Genomic DNA, 17,941 nt, shown 5'->3' with positions numbered 1-17,941 from the left:
CCGGCGGCATGTAAATGACTGCCCAGCCAGCCAGGGTCCTGCACCAGGCCTCTGCACAGTCCCACTGTGTCATCCTGGACTTTATGGGGCTGTGAGCAAGCCCACCGCACCCCCTCCTTCTTGGACCAGGTGGCTGTCTGCCCACTCAGGCACCCTCAGGCCACACACACACAAGGTACCCCTGGACTTCTTACTGGGGACAAGAGCCCTGCCGTTTTATTGCTTGTGGCTGGCTCTGCCTGGGCCACAGACCTACTGCTGGACATACTCCACTATCCCCCAGAGCTGCTGAGCTGGCCCTGAATGGTGCCACACACTTCAAGGCATTCCCAGCAGGGACATAAGCTCTGTGGATCCTTCCAAGGCCACTAGGTCACCTCCTGACACCCCAGCAGATGTGGTCACTTGCTCTTCATACTCTAGAGCCAGAGCATTTGTTTCAGGCTGCAAACGTCCGTGGGGCTTCCTGGGAAGGTGATGGGTCTGGTAGTGTTTGTCCCGCCTCAGGCGGGGAGGACCCAGTGGCCTCATCCTCACTTCTGGCTCCTTTTAGTTCCCCAGATGCCTGCCCCCAGCGCTCCCAGCCCGGCACCCCTCAGCAGCCGTCCCGTACACTGGCCCTGGACACTGGGGGCCACCTGCCCCTCCCCTGGCATTCGAACACATGACAGCTGTCTGCTGGTGCTTAGGCCAGACAGCTGGGAGCACAGCTGGGCAGCTGCGGAGGGCAGATGCAGAAGCCTGTGCTCAGAGCAGAGGAGAGGACGGTGGGAGGGGTGACTGGGAGCTCAGGGTCTGGAGTTTCTGCCCAGCCTGGCCCATACTGCCCTGAGGCCACGAGGTGGCCTGGCCCTTCAGAAAAGCTTCTCTGCTGGTCACAGCCACGGGAGCTGATTGGATCTGCAAGTCATGGGACTTGGCCTGCCCAGCACCCACCCAGCAGACCAGAGGCGCTCTTCCTGCACACAAGCCACTTGCTTGGGGTTCTGGACCCCACGGAGCTCACAGCAGACTAGACAGTCCTAGTCACTGGCCTGTGGCCTGGCCTGTCATGAGGATCCTGCACCAAGCAGGACAAACTACCATAGTCTGACCACAGCCCCACCAGGACACCCCGATGAAGATCTATTTGCTGAAGACACAAGGTCACCGTCACCACAGGAGAAGTTGTCTGAGGCTCCCAGGTGCCACAACACATGACAATCCTGTCCCCTCTGAGCCACTGAGGGCTGCCAGAAGTCCCTGGAAGCACCTTCCTTCCCCCCATTCCCACCTGTGCCCACCTGTCCCTGAAAGCGTCCATACCAGCCCACATGGGTGGCGGGGCAGGGGACACTCCTGGAGAACTGTGCAGGCTGGGTGTGCCTCTGGACCCCCGCGCCCAGCGTGTGTTCCCACTTCCTGTCTTCTCAAGAGTCCTAGCTCAGGAACAGACTACAGGTCCCCAACCCAAGCGGCCCAGGACCAGGAGGGGACAGTGGCCTGTGGTGCGGGGGGTGCCACTCACTTGATGCTGATGGCGAAGCGCTCTGCCTCGGCTGGTCGCTCCCTGATGAGGTAGGTCCCGCTGGCATGGGCCTTGAGCAGGTTGTCCGTCTGCTGCCTCTCCATGTTGCCGGCAAACCTGGGACGGGTCGAGGGCTATGGCTGCGTGTGGGGGACGGCCCTCGTGCCCAGAGCCGGCCATTCCCCGTCGCCAAGGTGGGTGGCTCAGCATGGCGAGCCCGGCAGAGGGGGGCCAGGCTGCAGCCCACTCTCTGCTCCTCAGACCCCAGGGCCCACGAGAGGTGCCCACCCGACACTATTCACCCAATTGCTTCTTTCTAACACTGTCTTCACCAGGCGGACAGCAGCAGGATGGTTCTGTGGGTTCTGTGGGCTCTGTGGGTTCTAGGGGTGCTGGGGAGGGGCCAGGTCCACACATGGGGTCTCCAGCGGAGTGGGACCGCGCACCTGCTGCTGTATGGGACGAGGCGCCGCCCAAGGCGAGCTCCCCGACACTGTGCCACCCAGGCAGTTGGTTAAAAAGTTAAACGTCCATTTCTCCACCGAGCCAAAGCCCCGAGGTCACCTGTCCACCCCTGCAGTACCTGCGGTGAGGGCTTCTAAGGGCATCCGACACCAAGGGGCCGGGGACATGGGCCGCGCAGACACATCGCACCATGGGGCCCAGGGATGAGCCCCAAATGAAAATCACGGCAGCTGCAGCCAGGGCAGAGGCCGCAGTGCCCCTAGGCCACCCACTGCCCGTGTGACCAGGGCTGCACGTCCCCAGGGCTGGACCTCCCTCCAGGTCCCCATTAACACAGCAGGGACACGAGCCCGAGGCTCAGGTGCACCCTCAGTCCACCCAGAAGGCCACCCCCTTCCTCGCTCCGCCAGGCCGCCACGCGCAGGCAGCGAGCAGGAAGACCAGCCACACCTCCTGTTGCCATGGGCGCCTCTGACACTGCTCAGGAGGGGCTCCCTCCCCTCCTGCTGAGCCCCGCAGTGTTTCCAGGTGACACTGGAGGCAGCCTGGGGCTCCAGCCCGCCCGCACCTTGGGCCCACCACCCACTCACCAGGGGTACGCGGTGTAGTCCATCTCCCGGGAAGGCGGCCGGCTGACAGGCGGCTGGGGCAGAGCACATGTGTGTTGATGTCCCACCAGGGCCGGCCAGAGAGTGGGCCCGGAGCTTGCTGTCGGGGCCCAACCCCAGGCCCAGCGCTGCCTGCGCTGACCAGGACTGTGTGAACTCAGCCCAGCACCCCGGACCTTGAAGTCCCCAATGGCAAGCCTGGACTGCGCTGTGGCGCAGACGCTCAGGAAGGACGAAGAGAACCGTGGCTTCTCCAACTGTGAGCGGGAGCCACCCTTGAGGGGGCGGGTGCCACGGGAGGGCCTCACAGGGGCGTGGGGCCATGAGCCGTGGCAGTGGACACGGTGGGGCGGGGCTCCAGGGCCCCTGCCGGACCCCCACCCAGCCTCACTGGGACCCAGGCGGGAGGCCTCAGAGGCCACCACTCAGCCTTGGCACCCTGTGGATCTCGTGCACGGGGAGCCTGAGGCTTTGGGAGGGCAAGGGCTGCCCGTGCCACCGCAGGTGCTGGTGACCCCCGTCCTCCCCTGCCCTGGGATCTGTCCAAGCAGCCCAAGTGTTCAATAGCTTCTCCTTCAGCAGAGCAGAGGCCAGGGGCCAGCAGGGCTGTGGGCAGCAGGGCTCCCGTGGGGACCCGGCTCCCTGCACCGTTGGGGAGAAGCCCGTAGCTGTCCTCCAAGGACGCCCCTCACCCCTCGCGCCTCGGGGAGACTGCCACGTGGCCTTCTCCCCACATAGCCTAAACCCAGCTTTGACTCCCCGCCAAAGGGGAGCCTCTCCCAGGAGGGCCGGGCGAGGCCCTGCAGCTCTCAGAGCGCCATGACGTGCAGCAGGCACGGGTCCCGCGGGCGCCCCAGAGGCCGCGAGGCAGCACGGCCAGGCCTTCAGCAGACGGCACCCGCAGGACCTCTCCTCTGCTCTTGCTCAGCCATCAGCAAGGACACCACGAAAGAGTCAGGTGAGCCCCACTGAGGGGGGCCCCCAATCCCTCGGCGCCCCAGCCACTGTCCCCGGGAAGTGACCAGAGGCAAGGACTCACCCTTCCGTCCACAGGGCAGGGCTTCACAGATGAGCTGGGGAAACAGCCTGACTTCCTGCCGTGCGCCAGCCGGCCCTGGAAGGAGAGGCCAGGGCACCGGGGTCACCGCAGGTGAAGGCAGGCCCTGGTCCCCAGAGAGCATCACCCACCGTGACCTCAGGGGACCGTGTGGTGGCTGGTGGGGAAGCGGGGGGTGGCCTGCATTACAGGTAAGGCCAGCACGTCAGCGTCCCTCCAAGGCCACCGGGGGAGGACCAGGGTGGCTGGGAGGGGTCAGAGAGCCCTGGGCACACTTTGGGCCTCCCCTTCCGTGACTATTGTAACTGAACACAGGCTGGCAATGCCATGAGAACACGGGGCTTTAGACCGCAACACGGACGTCACACACATTGGTGCTACCTAGCGGCAGCTCCTCTGAAGGCCGCCCGGCTGGACTGTGTCCAGAGCCGGGGCTTGGGAGAGGCACCTGGGCCAGGTGCCCATGCCAGGTGGTCCCGTGGGCCCCCGGCTTGTGGCCTTGAACACGGAACAGGGAAGTCCTGCAAACCACATCACAGGATGCTCTCTGGCCACAGTGCCCCATTCAGGGGGGTTCCTAGGGCTTGGCAGGGGCAGATCTGGGCCATGGTTGTCTCCCCAGGCCCGAGGACCATGCCTGGTCACCCCGCAGCAGTGCCAAGTGTGCTGGCCTGAACGGGGGCAGAACAGGGAGGAGGCAGGTCTGGTGTGGCCAGAGCAGAGGCTTGGGAGGCCGAAGAGAAGGCCACAGGTACCAGCAGGAGAGCCTCCCACCAGAGATGCGGCGGCCCCTCCCCATCCTGTCCCAGGGAGACGGGCAGAAGCCAAGCCATGGAGGAGGGAGGTGAGAGGAGGCAGAGGCCCTGCCAACCAGCTGCCCTGCCCCACACCTTAGAGCCTCTGTCCTGGGGAGGCGAGGGGAGGAGCCGGCTGGAGGCCAGGACCCACCTCCCACCACTGAGCCTCGGGGTCGCCTCGCAGCAGCTCGATGACATCACCCGTCTGGAAGGTCAGCGCAGGCTTCCCAGGAGGGGCAGGGTTACCATGGTAATTCTGCACAGCCACCATCTTGGGACCTGTGGGCAACAGGGTAGGAGGGGGCTCGCTTGTGACCTGGCCCGGGCAGGCGGCCCAACCCATCTTGGCCTGTCTCCTGGCCTTCTCCAGCCCAGGGGGCTCCCTGGTGAGAGGCACAGCCACTTGGCCGCTTGCCCCTCCCTGAGCCCTTCTCAGGGGCCGCGTTCTCCCAGGACGGGCTGAGCACAGCCCTGGGGCCACAGCGGGGCGGGCGCTGGTGCGTCAGGACAGCAGCGACTTATTTCAGGTGCTGCTTCCTGGGCTCTCCCAGACACTCAGACCTCTGAGTGCAGCCAGCGTGTGGACGGGCCAGGCTGCTCACGTCAGGGGCGATGACGAGGGTCAGGAGGCCCAGGGATCTGAGCCGGTCAGAGGCGCTCAGGGCTGGAATGGGGCCCCAAAGACAGCAAGGCCACTTCTCAGGAAGCCGGCCAGGTCTGGCCAGGGGTTCCACTCAGTGGGTGGCAGCAGGAGCGTCTTCTGGGGGCTTGTTTCTCCCCAATGAAGTTTGGATTTCATCCTGTTTGGACTTTGCTGGACTTCACAGCGTCCCTGCCCTTCCCACTAAGCCACCCGAGGCAGACAGGAAAGTGGGGACACGGCACCGGGGTACCCTCCACTCTGCTGGGGTCTCTGGGCATCAGCTGAGCCTCGCTCTGGGTTGAAAGGGACCCTGGCCCTTCTCAGGCTGGTCCTGTCCCCGTGGCCCATGCTGCCTTGTCAGGGCCTAAGCCAACCCCTGGGGCGGTGGCCTTGGAGGTGGTGAGGCGGGGGACACAGGCCCTCACATTCTGGGAGCCTGGAGCAGAGGAGCAAAGCGGTCATCGCCAGGCCCAGCGGACAACACACAGGGCCCAAGCCCAGCACTCACCGGGTCCTGCTCCTGGGGAGGCATCCTGTGAGGACAAGGACAGAGGACAGTGAGGAGGGAAGGCCCTGCCCTCCTCTCCCCCAGGGGAAGGTCTTGGCAGGAAGCAGGGAGGGCCTGGCCTGGATGCACAGCAACCCCATCCCCCAGGTCCTCCCCGACCCTGCCCCACGTGAACCCCTCCTCCGGGAAGTCCACCGAACACCCTCTGCAGCCTATCTCTGTGCCCCTGGCAGGCCAGATGAGTGCCCCTGCAGTGCTGGCTGCCTTAACCAGATGGTCACCCATGGGAGGCACCAAGTCTGTGCCCCACAGGTGACCGTGTGACCTCTGCTGGGCCAAGCAGGGGTCTGGGGCAGGAGGGCAGGTGCAGGCTACAGAGCTGCAACAGTGGCCAAGCCAGCCCTGGGCAGAAAAACAGGCTGGCGCTGGGGCAGGACCACAGCCATGGGGGTCCCCGGGGGTCCCACACTCAGACCTATTTCTACTGATGCCCGTGAAGGAAAACCAAAAGGCCCTGTGACCAACAGGCGCTCCCGCGGCCCTGAGAGGGGAGCATGGGGGACTTACCAGGTCGGCGGGGGAACCTGCAAAGGAAGCAGACGGGGTCAGAGCCGGAGCGCCTCGCAGGCCCCAGGTAGAAGGAGAGCTTCGGGGCTCAGCTCGGACGCGGGTCATGAACTGGAGAGGGGCCCCTGACCACCCTTGGCTCCCAGGCACTTCTGACAGCAAACCCTGAGCTCTGGACTCAGGGTCCCAGGGAGCTCAGGATGGGCAGCCGACCCGAGGGGGCAAACAGGTTTTCCTGCCTAGGCCAACTCTGGTCCAGTGGTGGCCGCTGTCCAGGTGGCACCCCTCCCTCACAGTCCCCCACACCCTCCCCTCCCCACCCTTCCACGGAGGAGAGGTCCCTGCTGGTTGGCTGTGCCTGCCGCGAGCAAAGGGGCACGCACCCCCGCCATCCTGTCTCAGACACCCAGGTGCCAGCTCAAGGACATGGGGCACGCCGCTTGTTAGATGGACAGCAACGTCTGCCCCAGGCCCCAGCCACCCGGGCTGCTGACCCGCCACCGGTCCAAACGAGACTGTAACAGCTGTGACCTTAACAGCCCGCCACTCGTGGCTGGGACTGCTCAGGCACACCTGTCTCCAAAGACCCTGGGGACACAGGAAGCGGCTCGGGCATGGGGGACAACGCATCCAGGTTTCGCTCTGCCCAGGGAGGGCGACCCACAACAGGGCTCTCAGGAGGGGACAGCGCCTCCCTGGGCACCCTGGCCCCCGTGGGCAGCAGGCACTTAACCACCTTAGTGAGGGCCCTGGGCACAGCCCAGAGGGGACGCTGACCAAGGCTGAGGGCGTGCTGCCCAGAGTCCAACCCCAGAGCCAAAAGAGAGAGAGAAGGAGCGTGGACGCTCCCCAGGGAGGGCAGCGGATGTGGCAGGACAGGGACAGGCCCGTAGGGGAACAGGACCGTGCCCTCGGGGAGGCTCAGGCCCCTTGCAGCAGTGCCTGGTGCCCACAGGGCTGTCCACGTGAGGGTGCTTTCGACAGGCCCAATGGCCTGTCCAGCAGGGTCCCAGTATATTGAGTTTTACTGGGAAGCCCACCATAAGAGACAGTGGGGCCTGTGCGTGTGCGAGGGGAGCCCTCGCGGGGCGGCCTGACTGCCTTCCCTGGGGGCCGGGCTTGGTGCAGGAGAAACCCCGCCAACCCAGAGCCACCCCTGCAGGGGAGGAAGCTTGAAGCAGATGGAACACTGCCTCTGGCACTTCCAGGTAAGCGCATGGGCCTGTTTACTGCCGTCTTTACTTCCTTTCTTCTCCTTTCCACTCTGCATTTTTGAGAATTAAAAGTCTAATTTTAAACTAAAAAAAAAAAAAAGGAAGAAAGCATGGCCAGCCACTGGGCATGAGGGGCACGTGGCCACCAGGGGGCGGTGTGGACAGCAAAGTGGAAGGCGGCGTCCACCCCAGCACCCGGAGCCTCCGTCACGGACACTAGAGGGGCTTGACGGGGCTGCAGGGGCAGCAGCCTTTGGTGGGGACAGGGGCCTGGGGACCTGCCAATCCTGGCTCAGGGAAGTGGGCCAACACTCAGTAAGTGACAGACTGACTGTGGATCTGCTGTATCCCGGGCAGCGGGTCTTGGGCAGACAAGCCGGTCCTTCAGAAGGTGCACGAGACAGCCCCAGAGACATGGACTGCACCCAAGCCGGTCATTCAGGAGGTGCAGCGAGACAGCCCCAGACATGGACTGTACCCCGAAGCTTCACCAGCAGAGGCTCCACCAACAAGCAAGAGACGGGGGAGGCTGCCAGCCTCCATTTATGGGGCTGATGATGGGGTGCCAGCAACGACCCTGGCCTTGTCCTGCAGGTCACAGTGACAGGACACACCCAGTGACAGAGCAGAGACCTCACGCCCATGTCAAGAGCAAGGGGCCTGGTCCCCACCGTGGGGGGGGCGCGGGGCTGGCCTGCTGCCTGAGGAGCCCACCACCACTGGTGCGTCCTGCGTGCCTCTGGGCACAGCTCCTGTGTGTGACTCGCAGTGTGACATGGCGCTGTTCCCTGGGGTGGCAAGGACAAGCCGTCCCACTGAAGCCCAGGAGTGGGCCTGTCCTCAGTAGGCGCTCTGCCGGTAGGCCGTCCCCGGGCCACACTGCCAAGGCCCTCAGCTGTGGCCCCCACCGTCTGCACCTCCTGAGGCCTTCAGCCTCAGGCACGGGCTGCTGGCTCCTGTCCAGCTGCTCCACACTGGGCCACCCCTCCGCAAAACCCAAACCAAGACACCTGGGAGGAGCCTCCAGGGCCCAGCCTCAGGCTTCCCTGGCTGAGGAATGGGCACAGGAGGCGCACCGAAGGTGGTATGTGCAAGTGTGTGCTGTGAGCTGGCACTAACACGGTGCCCGCCCCGCAGGCCTCCCTGGTGAGGGAGCTGGGGGACAGGAGAGAATCATGAGTGGCGCTGATGACAAGAAGTCCTGCTGAGAGTGTCCTAGCAGCCAACTCCTGCCATGGGGTCAGGGCGGAGGACAGGGAGAGAAGTCATCCAGTACCCATTAGGAGCCAGGTCCTGCCTCCTGATAACTGTGTGCCCTGGGGCAGTGTCTCACCCTCTCTGAGCCTTGGTGTTCCCATTTGGGCTCTGCAATGAGGCCAGTACTGGAGGGTAGGAAAGGGGAGCTGTGAGCAGGCAGGGCCTGGGGCTCAGGCCGAGGTGGCTGGGGACCTGGGTGCGGGCCAGTACTCACTGATCCTGCAGGGGGGCATCACCTCCAGGCACTCCTTGTGCGCCCCCACGCCACACCTGGTGCACAGGTAGCCCTGGTAGAAGGTGCCCCTGTGCAGGAGAACAGGAGGTGAGGCTGAGGCTGTGCCCAGCTCCTTTCACACTCAGATGTGGTCAGGGTCTTTGTCCACCCCTTGGCCTGGCAGCCCACCCTGGGGCAGCCAACCCTCAGAGCCTGGGCCCTTCAGGATCCCCGCTGTCCCCACTGCTCACCTCGGCCTAGATCCCCGCCCCCACAGTGGCCTGGCACCCAGGGACAACCCCCTGGCTTGATCCTGGACTCCGAGGGCCCAGGCTGGTCTGACTCTCACAGACACACCCTGGTTCCTTGGGGTCTTCATGGGGCTATGGCAGAAGGTCAGAGGCCATGGGGACTCGGGGAGGCAGCACTGGGCTGGCGGGCCTTGGAGGTTGTGGCGGAGGCCCCACCTGAGGAACATCCTGCAGGCTCTGCAGCTGGTGGTCCGGTCGAACGTGTACATCTGGAAGCTGTGGTGGTTGGCGTTCGCTTTGTCTGGCTTGATGTTTGACCTGGCAGGGACCAAAGGAGGGGAGCAGAAGCTGCCCTCACCAGCCCCAAGCCGGCGCCACAGGCCACCCAGGACTGGCTGCACAGTGTTGGGGGCCTGGACTCGAGTCTGGCTGTCTGATGCTGGGCAGGATGTGGCAGAGGGCTGCTGTGGAAGCTTTATGATCAGGCCACACTGACACAAGAAAACCCCAGGTGAAGGTGAAGACCCAGGTGTCTCAGAGACACAGCAGTGCAGCCGCTGCCCCCCCGCAACTGTGGGTTCACCTTCTGAGGACTCAGTTACCCACAGTCAATGTGGTCTGAAAATATTAACTGGGAAAATTCCAGAAACAATCAATCCTTACATTTTACAAGGCACCCCATTCTGAGTAGCAAGAGGACGTCCCACCCTAAACCGGGACCAAACCATCCTTTGGCCCAGAGTATCCACACAGCATGCGCTACCCGCCTGCTACTCAATTGAGGGCCATCTGGTATCAGATGGATCATCCTGGGGTCACAGGGCTTGTGTTCAAGCTCTGCATATTCCACTAAAAAGTGGACTCAAAGCTCAAGAGCAGTGATGCCAGCAATTCGTTACGGCTCATCTCTTCCTCTGCCTAGTTCCTAAGATCAAGCTTGATCACAGGTCTGCACGCAAAGGGAAAACAGCATGCTCGGCGCTCAGTGCCCACCGGGCCTGAAACATGTGCCCGGGGACTTGGACACTAAGATCTGTACCCAGGTTATGATGGGCAGGAGGCACACCAGGGGCAGCCATGGAGGTCAGAAACTCACTCCACCTGCACCCACCGAGGGGCAGAGGAGGCCGTGGAGCGAGCCGTGAGACTTGGAAGGGTACGACTTCTCTGCGGCCCCTTACACTCTCTCTCTCGCTCTGCTTGCTGACCTTGCCATGAGCGTCATGACGCACTTCCCTACACTGGGCCCTTCCACCAGGAGGTGGGGCCTCACTCGGGCCAAGAGCAATGGAGTCGGCCCTCTATGGACTGAGCCCTCCGAAACCAGGAGCCCCAAATAAACTATCCCTCCTCCAAGCTGCTCTTGTTGGGTGAAAGCTCACTGCACAGATGGTCCACCTGCCTGAGGCCCCCAGCCCACCTGCTGCCAGTCAAGCCCTAGGGTCCGCCCCTCCAGCCTGGGAGCCTGCTCCTCGCTTCCTCCACTCCGTGCACAGGCTGCTTCCTGACTGATAGGAAGCAGTTCTAGGCTTTCAAAGGCTGAGCTCCTGAGGCCCCTCTGGCATCACCGCTGCCCCGGGCCCATCCCTGAGCTGCGAGTCAGGTGTACAAGGCTCTGCCTTGAGGGTGGTAAGGCCCATCCCTGCAGGACGGCCCTGCCCTGGGAAGCCATCGAGTAGGCTGGCCCCAGGGGTAAGGAGCTGGGCACCTGGACCTGCCCAGCCACCCGAGCACAGAAGCCCCGCCCCGCCCGACTCACATGGCCATCTCGAACTGCTCCATCCACTTCCTCTTCATGTCCGCCGTCTTGCAGAAGAACTGGAAGCCCTGCTTCCCTTGGAGGTGAATCAGATAGAAGCCGTAGGACCACTGCGGGGGACAGGACGTGCTCACTCGGGGCCGTGTGGGCACATGTGCATCTCTGCGCTCCCTGCCAGGGCTCGGGCACACAGGTGTGTGCGCTCTGACAGTGCACACGTGCGCAGGGCCCTACGTGCTGGGCCTGCCCCGTGAAGGACGCCTGCTGTGTGCCCTACCACTGCACGGGCACCTGGGGCCCGAGGGACCATGCTGGGGCCCCGCAGGCACCCTGACCTCTCCCACTGCTGCAAGGCAGCACGTGCCCAGGGAGCGTGTGCCCAGCACCCGCCCCGCCTGCCCACGTCCTCAGTGAGACACTGAAGGGGGCAAAAGCAAGGCAGGGCGGCCACCGTGCGGGGCCTGCGCAGCAGCACCCCAGCTCTGGCAAAGGGCCTTTAGAGGGGCCCAGGGGATGGCAAGGGAAGCACGGGGCTTGCTGGGAGGTGGGGAGGCGACGAGGGAGGGAGGGAGGGAGAGAAGAGAAACACAGAGTGAGAGGCCCGGGAGGGATGTCCTCCGAACTCCAAACCCTCCCCTGGGGGGTGGGCAAACCCTCCCTTGGGGGGTGGGAGTGGCCAGGGCGGCTGGGTGGCTGCTAAGGGGAGCGGGCTGGGGCAGGAGCTTACCATTTTCCCGTGAGACTAGGAGGCGTGTGAGGAAAGGAAAGGGGGAGACGGGTCACTAGGTGCCTGGCCGGCCCTGCAGTGGGCACTGCAGGGGGAGCCCCAGCCCAGGACAGGTGGGAACAGAGTCCTGACCAGGGCCCAGGGGAGTGGGCGGCAGGAAAGCACTCCAAGGGGTGGTGCCAGAGGCTGGGACCCCGGCGGCCCTGCTGCATGTACGAGCTCTGCCTGCGGTGCAGGACGGGCCAGCTGGAGCCTGGCAGCCCCAACTGCTGGCTGCAGACATCAGGGCTGGGAGGGGTAGGGCACGCTGGGGATGGTCAGGGCCTGGATTTTCAGCACCTGGCTTTGGCCTCCACTCCTGGCCTAGGGCTACACACAGTAGGTGCTCAAGCACTGTGCAGAAGCCTCAGCAGAAGAATGAACCCGAGGATGCAGCCCTGTCCCAGCTCCCAGGCCTGACCCTACAGCCATGGCCTACCCTGCAGCCAAGGACCCCGCCTGCTGAACATGAAAGCCTATGCCAAGCACAGCCAGGACCCTCGTGCCCTTCCCCCAGGCAGGGCAGGTGGGGACAGGGAGGACACCTGCTTGCTACAGGGATGACGTGGGCTGCAGCCAGGCCAGCCAGGGTCCAGAGTCAGGCTCTCACCAGGGACCGTGAGCGAGGCCCTCCGCCCTCCCAGACCCACACTGGGGCACTGAGGTCCTGGTGGAATCCCCACGCCACCTGGGGTGCCATCTGCAGCAGTCACAACGACAAGGCGAGGGCCGCCCCCAGCAACCAGGGCCCTTCCCTGGGGCTTGGGACCTGGCGCCTGCCCTTGCCTGGTGTGGCCCAGCCTCGGTGGGCTGCGGTCGCCCTGAGCAGTCTGTGGCCCACCTTCTTGATGTCCTTGTTGTGCATGGGGTCATCGGTCATCTTGTGGGACAGCAGCTCGATGACCTCCTTCAGCTCGTAGCTGTAGCCCTTCCGCTTGCAGACGATGACCACCTTGTCAAACAGGAACAAGTACCTGGCCCAGACAGCACCCCAGGGGCCGTCAGCATAGCCAGGCGGCGCCCCAGCTTGGCACCTGCGAGCTGGCTCAGAGTCCACAGAGCAGCCTCTTCCCTCGGCACACGCAGCTGCCGCCCAGGGTGAGCCCTGCTGTCCACTGGCCTACCTGGCAGGCGCCAGCCTGTGGTCGGGCCCTCCACCCTCCTTCCTGGCCTCCTCCTGAGACTGGCCTATGGTCACTGCCAGTTTCCATTTCCATCTCCCGACAGGGAGGGCCACAAGGGCCGGACCTGAGCCCACAGTGACCCCACCCGTCATACACAGCAGGTGGTCCCGGAAGGGGAGGCTCCAGGGCACTGGCCAGCTCCGTCCAGCCTCCTCACCACCACCCGTCCAGCCCAGCAGCCGCTTGGCAGAAGGTACCCCAGCCAGCCGCTCCAGGTCTGCCCTGGCTCCCTGAAGACCATCAGCTCACGGAGCAGGGCCCCACCCCGCCTTTGGCTGCGTCCCAGTGCAGCCCAGTGCCCGCCACAGGCAGGGCAGCCCCGGGCCTCTGCTGACGTGGCTCCCTGACACGCGTGCGAAGGAAGGAAGTAATTAAAACCGAGTGAGGCAGACAGGCCAGCAGAACGCTTTCCACAGGAAGGCCGAGTCTCCAGGCCCCTTGGGAGCAGGGCGCCCTGGACCGGACTGCCAGACTGCTATGGTATGCCGCCCGTTGGGCCGCCCTGCTCACCTGTCTTGCTTGGTGTGGTTGACGATGGACCGGACTTTCAGCTCCCCGTCGATCTTTGGCCTCCCAAACTCCTCCAGCTTCACTTGCTGGGAAAGAAAGGGAACGCGTGTCAGTCCTACGGGAGCAGCCGCCACCCACACACGGAGCAGCAGGCACACGCCCAGGGCCAGCGCTCCCCACAGCGCCAGGCACAGAGCGGCAAACCCACCCAGGTGGTTCTGGGCTGGTGCCAAGGACGGGGAGGCAGAGGGTGGGGAGGGAACCAGGCCTGGGGCGTCGGTCCCCACTCCCTGGCCAGCGCCACCAGGGACTCCCTTCAGCCCTGGGAACAAAGAGCAAAGGATGGCCTGGGCCCTATTAAGACCGCGCATGTGGAGCCCAGAGCAGGACCTGGTCAGGGGAGCCAGACACCCGCCCTGGGAAACCAACTAAGAGAACAAGCAGCGCTTCTCAGCCGGCGAGGTGTGCGGGCATGCGGGGCGAGCAGGGCCGGCAGTCCAGGTCACGGGAGGAGGCTCCGAGGCCGCAGCCTGGCGGGGCGGCCAGGCTTCAGGCTGGGTTTCCTGTGGATCGTCTCTGTGCTGCTCTGACTTGCAGAAATCCACCTCCCTCATGTGGCCTGTGGCTTCCGAGGTACGCGACAGGGACAAGTCCATAAGGGCCCAGGGGCAGAGCTGCCCAGGCCTGGCTGCTGCTGCCGCTGGCTGGGCACCTGCCCCAGGCCCCCGCGCTGCTGAGGGTCTGAGAGCGCTGTGCTGTCTGCACAGGCACCTGCTCCCAGGTTCCACAGGTTCCACTCCAGCCCTGGTGTCCCCCGAGAGTGCAGAATGAACGCCCCACTCCCACAGGAGGTGCTGTGCTGGCGGGGGGCCTGGTGCCCCACACTGCTCCATCCTCGTTACTTGAAGAGCAAGAGTAACTTGTGAAAAATCAAAACAAATCAAGCTTCTGTCCCGCGTTGCTGAGGTGGTGGTGGGCACCGTCTGGGGTTGCAGGGGCACCGCAGTGACGGGGCCCTCGGGGCTGCGCCTCTTCCAGTCTTCTTGGTCAGAATCGTGATGCTGCTTGAAACTCCCTCTGTTCTTCCGTTGGCCTGGCATGGGCACTTCTCCATGCCCTGGGTCTGCAGAGCCCTCCGCTGTGCCCCTCTGACCACGGGGCCCCAGGAGCTGGTCTGGGTACCTGGGGTCTCCTCTGCCCACGCTTGTGAGAGTAAGAATTGCCAGTGCGGGGAAATGCTTGCCTCGAAACCAGCAGTTCTGGGCTTGGGAGCTAGCTCAGTGGGTAGAGCACCTGCCTCGCACACACAAGGCATGGGTTCAATCCTCAGCACCACAAAAATAATAAATAGATAGACAAACAGGCAGAGAGATAGCGGTTCTCAATGGGCTGACCCTGCCACCCAGGGGCACCTGGCAACACCTGGAGACACGGTTGGCAGGCATCACTTGGGGACAGAGATGCTACTGGCCTCTGGTGGGTGGAGGCCAGAGATGCTGCTCAGTGCACAGGCCCCCCCAGCAAGGAACAAGCCGGTCCCAAGTGTCAATGTGCTGAGGTGGAAATGGCAGACCCTGGGGAAGCAGGACTGGCTGGCATGGACTAAGCTCTCTGCTTCCAGAAACGGCCTATCTCTTCTCCCAGTCGGCCCCCGATAGGTGGGGACAGGGTCTGGGTGCTGGGTGTCAGCTCTGCCTGATCAACAGGGAGGAGAGAGCCAGGGGCTGCTCTCAGCAGGGGTGACTGCTGAGCTGTGAACAGAACCTCGTCCACTGCCCGGGAGCCACAGTCTAGGAGCCTCCTGTCTCCCAAGGCCACACCCACTTCTGGGCCTGAGGGAGGCTTCCGCCCCGCCGGGCAATGCACATGGGCCTGCCCGCTTAGCAAAGGGCCGCCCTCAGGCTTGGTCTGCGACGTGGATAAGGGTGCGCAGGAGCCAGAGGCTGGACATCAACTCCAGAAGTGGCGGGGCGGCCCCAGGCAGCCTTGGGTGTGCGTGTGCGTCGCCCACGCTGGCCAGGGCCCAGCTCCACTCACCAAGTTCTCTATGGAGCTCTGGAACTCTCTGATTTTCTTCAAGGTCTCCTTGTCCCTCTTCACCTCGTTTATGTACATCGCCAAGTCCTGGGAACAGCAAAGGCAGGTGAGCAGCGTGTCCACCCACGCCCAGGGATGGGCCTTCCAGAGTCCTCTCCTGGGTCCCAGCTGGGGTAGCAGACCCCCAAAACAAGGAGGGGGTGAGGAGCACCACCCCACGGGACACACAAGGAGACCGAGGCAGGGAGTGCAACACGCCTACCCAAGGAGCGCACCCCCTGGGTCTGGTGGGCTCCCTTGGACCTCTTCTGGCCACCCTTCAAAGTCAGAAGATGCCCTCTGCAGCAGGTCCCACAGGACCTCCAGACCTGGACCCACCCCCAGCCTGCACATGTCCTGGGAGCCTGGGTAGAATGAGTGGCCAGTCAAGTTCTACCTGGGCCTGGGGGTCCCCAATTTCCAGCCCAGCACCCGTCTACCATGCTGCAATCACCCGGCAACCCTCCCACTGGCCACCAGGGGGCAGTGCCCACCTCAATCCAGAACTTTGCAAAGGACTGGAGATGGGGACAGGCAGTGCTGACCCGCTGCCTAGTCAGCGGCCAGCGGGTGGAAACGTGGAAATCCCATAGGCAAAGCTAGCAGAGGACGGCGGGAGCCAGGCCCAGTCCCCTCCTCCCTCCTGTCCATTCTCCTCCCAGAGGACCTCACGGTCCACACTCCAGCCTCCTGCTGGCAGCACTGAGCTTCCCCAAGCTGCAGCCCATCTCTCGTAGTAAAGGGCGTCTTGTTTTCTTGTCTACTTTAAAATGAGAAAAATAAATCCCAAAGACAAGGAACCCAAAGCAGGGGCAGAATCTGAGCAGTTGTGGCCAAAATTTAGCAGGCAGGGCCTCCACGCCGTCTGGCCACTCTGGCCTCCACCACGCTCCCCTAGCCCAGAGCCACAGGGCTCAGACCTGGGATGGGAGCCCCAGGGAAAGAGAACTCTGGTCCCTACAGGCAAAGCAGCCTGCCAGCAGGGGACCCAGGCTTGCAGGGAGCGAGCGCTCTGTCCCTGGGGGAAATCAAGCTCGAGGACAGTGGAGACCCCCATGCTGGCCACATGGGCCTTCCCTACTCTATGGTGGGGGATGAGAGAGGCTCACAAGCCCTTCCGACGCCCGGGCCTCCCGGCACGCTTCCACAGCCTCACAAACACAGGAGGCCTGCCCAGGAGTCGCAGGCCCTCCTGGTTCTGAGCGCCTCTCTGGAAGCTGATCCACTGAGGGACCTAGAGACACCTGCTGGCCGGAGCCAGGACCGCCAGGAGTGAACCGCCAGGCCACATCTGGCTCAGCGCGCAACCTGCCACCAAACCCTTGAGATGGCCTGCGCCGTGGTTCACAGCAACGGGCAGCACACCAGAGGATTTCACCCCCAGCCCACGTCTGTCGGCAAAGGCCACCCCTCTGCATCAGTGGCAGGCCCTGCCTGGGAGCCAGAGGGCACAGCATCCAAGGCCCCTGTGATCAGACCCCAGGCCCACCCCACGCACCAACAGGCACGGGCCCGAGCAGCCACGGCCGGCTGCTACAGGATGACCGCGGTCCTCTGCCTCTGGGAAAGCACTCTTTAAGCAGGCGCCACAGGGACCTGCCCCAGGCTGGACACAGTGCCCACCCTGGGGACACAGGTGGCCATGACGGTCAAGGAGAACGGGCAAGAACAGGTCTCCCTGGGGTGGGAGCACTGCCCAAGGCCCTGGGAACCCAGCGGGCAGCCCACCCACCCGGAGAAGCGTTGAGTTCACTGCAGATGGGGGTGAGCAGCAGGCGGCCAGGGGACGAGGAGGCCAGCCTGGCAGAACGCTGGGCGGCAGCTTGAGGACAGACACCTGTGGGAGCCTGGGTGGCAGGGGCCTGGGTTTGGGGTTTCCGTGGCAACACTGCTGCGGCTTGGGAGCCAGTGCCCTGCGGAGCAGCCCCAGCACCCCGTGAAGAGCCCGTCTGGCGGAGGCAGTGGTGGGCACCCCAGAGGGTTTCTGAGCAGGGCCGGATGTGAGCCCAGCAACCTGGACCTGGGTTTTCACAGACAGGGAGTAGGGGGCACGGCTGGCCAGAGGCCCTGGAAACCATCAAGAGGAAAGGAGCCGCCCAGACGGTGGCAAAGGGGCCGAGGCCAGGGGCGGACGCTTCAGAAGCAGAAGCCTGGGGCTGGGCAGGGGAACCCAGGGATCCCCGGGTGGAGCACAGAGCGGGGAACCCCTGATGGCACGTGGGCAGGCAGGACAGCAGGAAGCGGCTCTCGGCGGTCGTGGGCGGCAGGTGAGGTCAGGGAAGTCGGCCGAGGTCCCTCCAGCACTCTCCCACCTGCACCCTCCCGCAGGTGTCGCCCATCACGTGCCAAGACACGGTCCGGCCACTGGCAGGTGGGCTCCGCAGGCCTGAGCATGCGGGTGCGGCGCCCAGCCAGCCTCCGCGCCCACCTGCATGGCTTCCAGTGCTTCTTTGAGCTGCTGCCTCTCGGGCCGGTCAGCAGAATGGCTCAGGAGTTCCTGGAGGAAGCGGGTCCTGGGTGACTCAGGGTCCCAGCCCTGCCTTGCCCCATCAGGCAGG

At 64.3% G+C, this 17,941-nt stretch overlaps 1 protein-coding gene across 5 annotated transcripts in view; it reads right to left on the bottom strand.

Annotated features, from left to right (window-relative positions):
- VAV2 (vav guanine nucleotide exchange factor 2) overlaps window positions 1-17,941 on the bottom strand; it is a 144,682-nt gene that overhangs the window by 7,319 nt on the left and 119,422 nt on the right. For 3 of the 5 annotated variants that reach the window (XM_079111895.1, XM_079111898.1, XM_079111897.1), the window contains exons 11-23: window positions 17,812-17,880; window positions 15,345-15,431; window positions 13,308-13,393; window positions 12,455-12,587; window positions 10,848-10,957; window positions 9,305-9,406; window positions 8,838-8,926; window positions 6,153-6,169; window positions 5,586-5,610; window positions 4,586-4,713; window positions 3,620-3,694; window positions 2,563-2,615; window positions 1,508-1,624 (exon numbers count right to left, since the gene is read on the bottom strand). In XM_079111895.1, coding sequence (XP_078968021.1) covers window positions 1,508-1,624; window positions 2,563-2,615; window positions 3,620-3,694; window positions 4,586-4,713; window positions 5,586-5,610; window positions 6,153-6,169; window positions 8,838-8,926; window positions 9,305-9,406; window positions 10,848-10,957; window positions 12,455-12,587; window positions 13,308-13,393; window positions 15,345-15,431; window positions 17,812-17,880 — 1,091 coding nt within the window. Of the gene's footprint in view, window positions 1-1,507; window positions 1,625-2,562; window positions 2,616-3,619; window positions 3,695-4,585; window positions 4,739-5,585; window positions 5,611-6,152; window positions 6,170-8,837; window positions 8,927-9,304; window positions 9,407-10,847; window positions 10,958-12,454; window positions 12,588-13,307; window positions 13,394-15,344; window positions 15,432-17,811; window positions 17,881-17,941 lie in introns of all 5 variants that reach the window. The other 2 variants (XM_079111894.1, XM_079111896.1) reach the window with 1 other exon arrangement.

Source organism: Sciurus vulgaris (genome assembly GCF_902686455.1).
Source record: "Sciurus vulgaris genome assembly, chromosome: 15".
NCBI lineage: Eukaryota > Metazoa > Chordata > Mammalia > Rodentia > Sciuridae > Sciurus > Sciurus vulgaris.
Note: the sequence above shows the minus strand (reverse complement) of the source record. Positions and strands in the feature narration are given on the sequence as shown.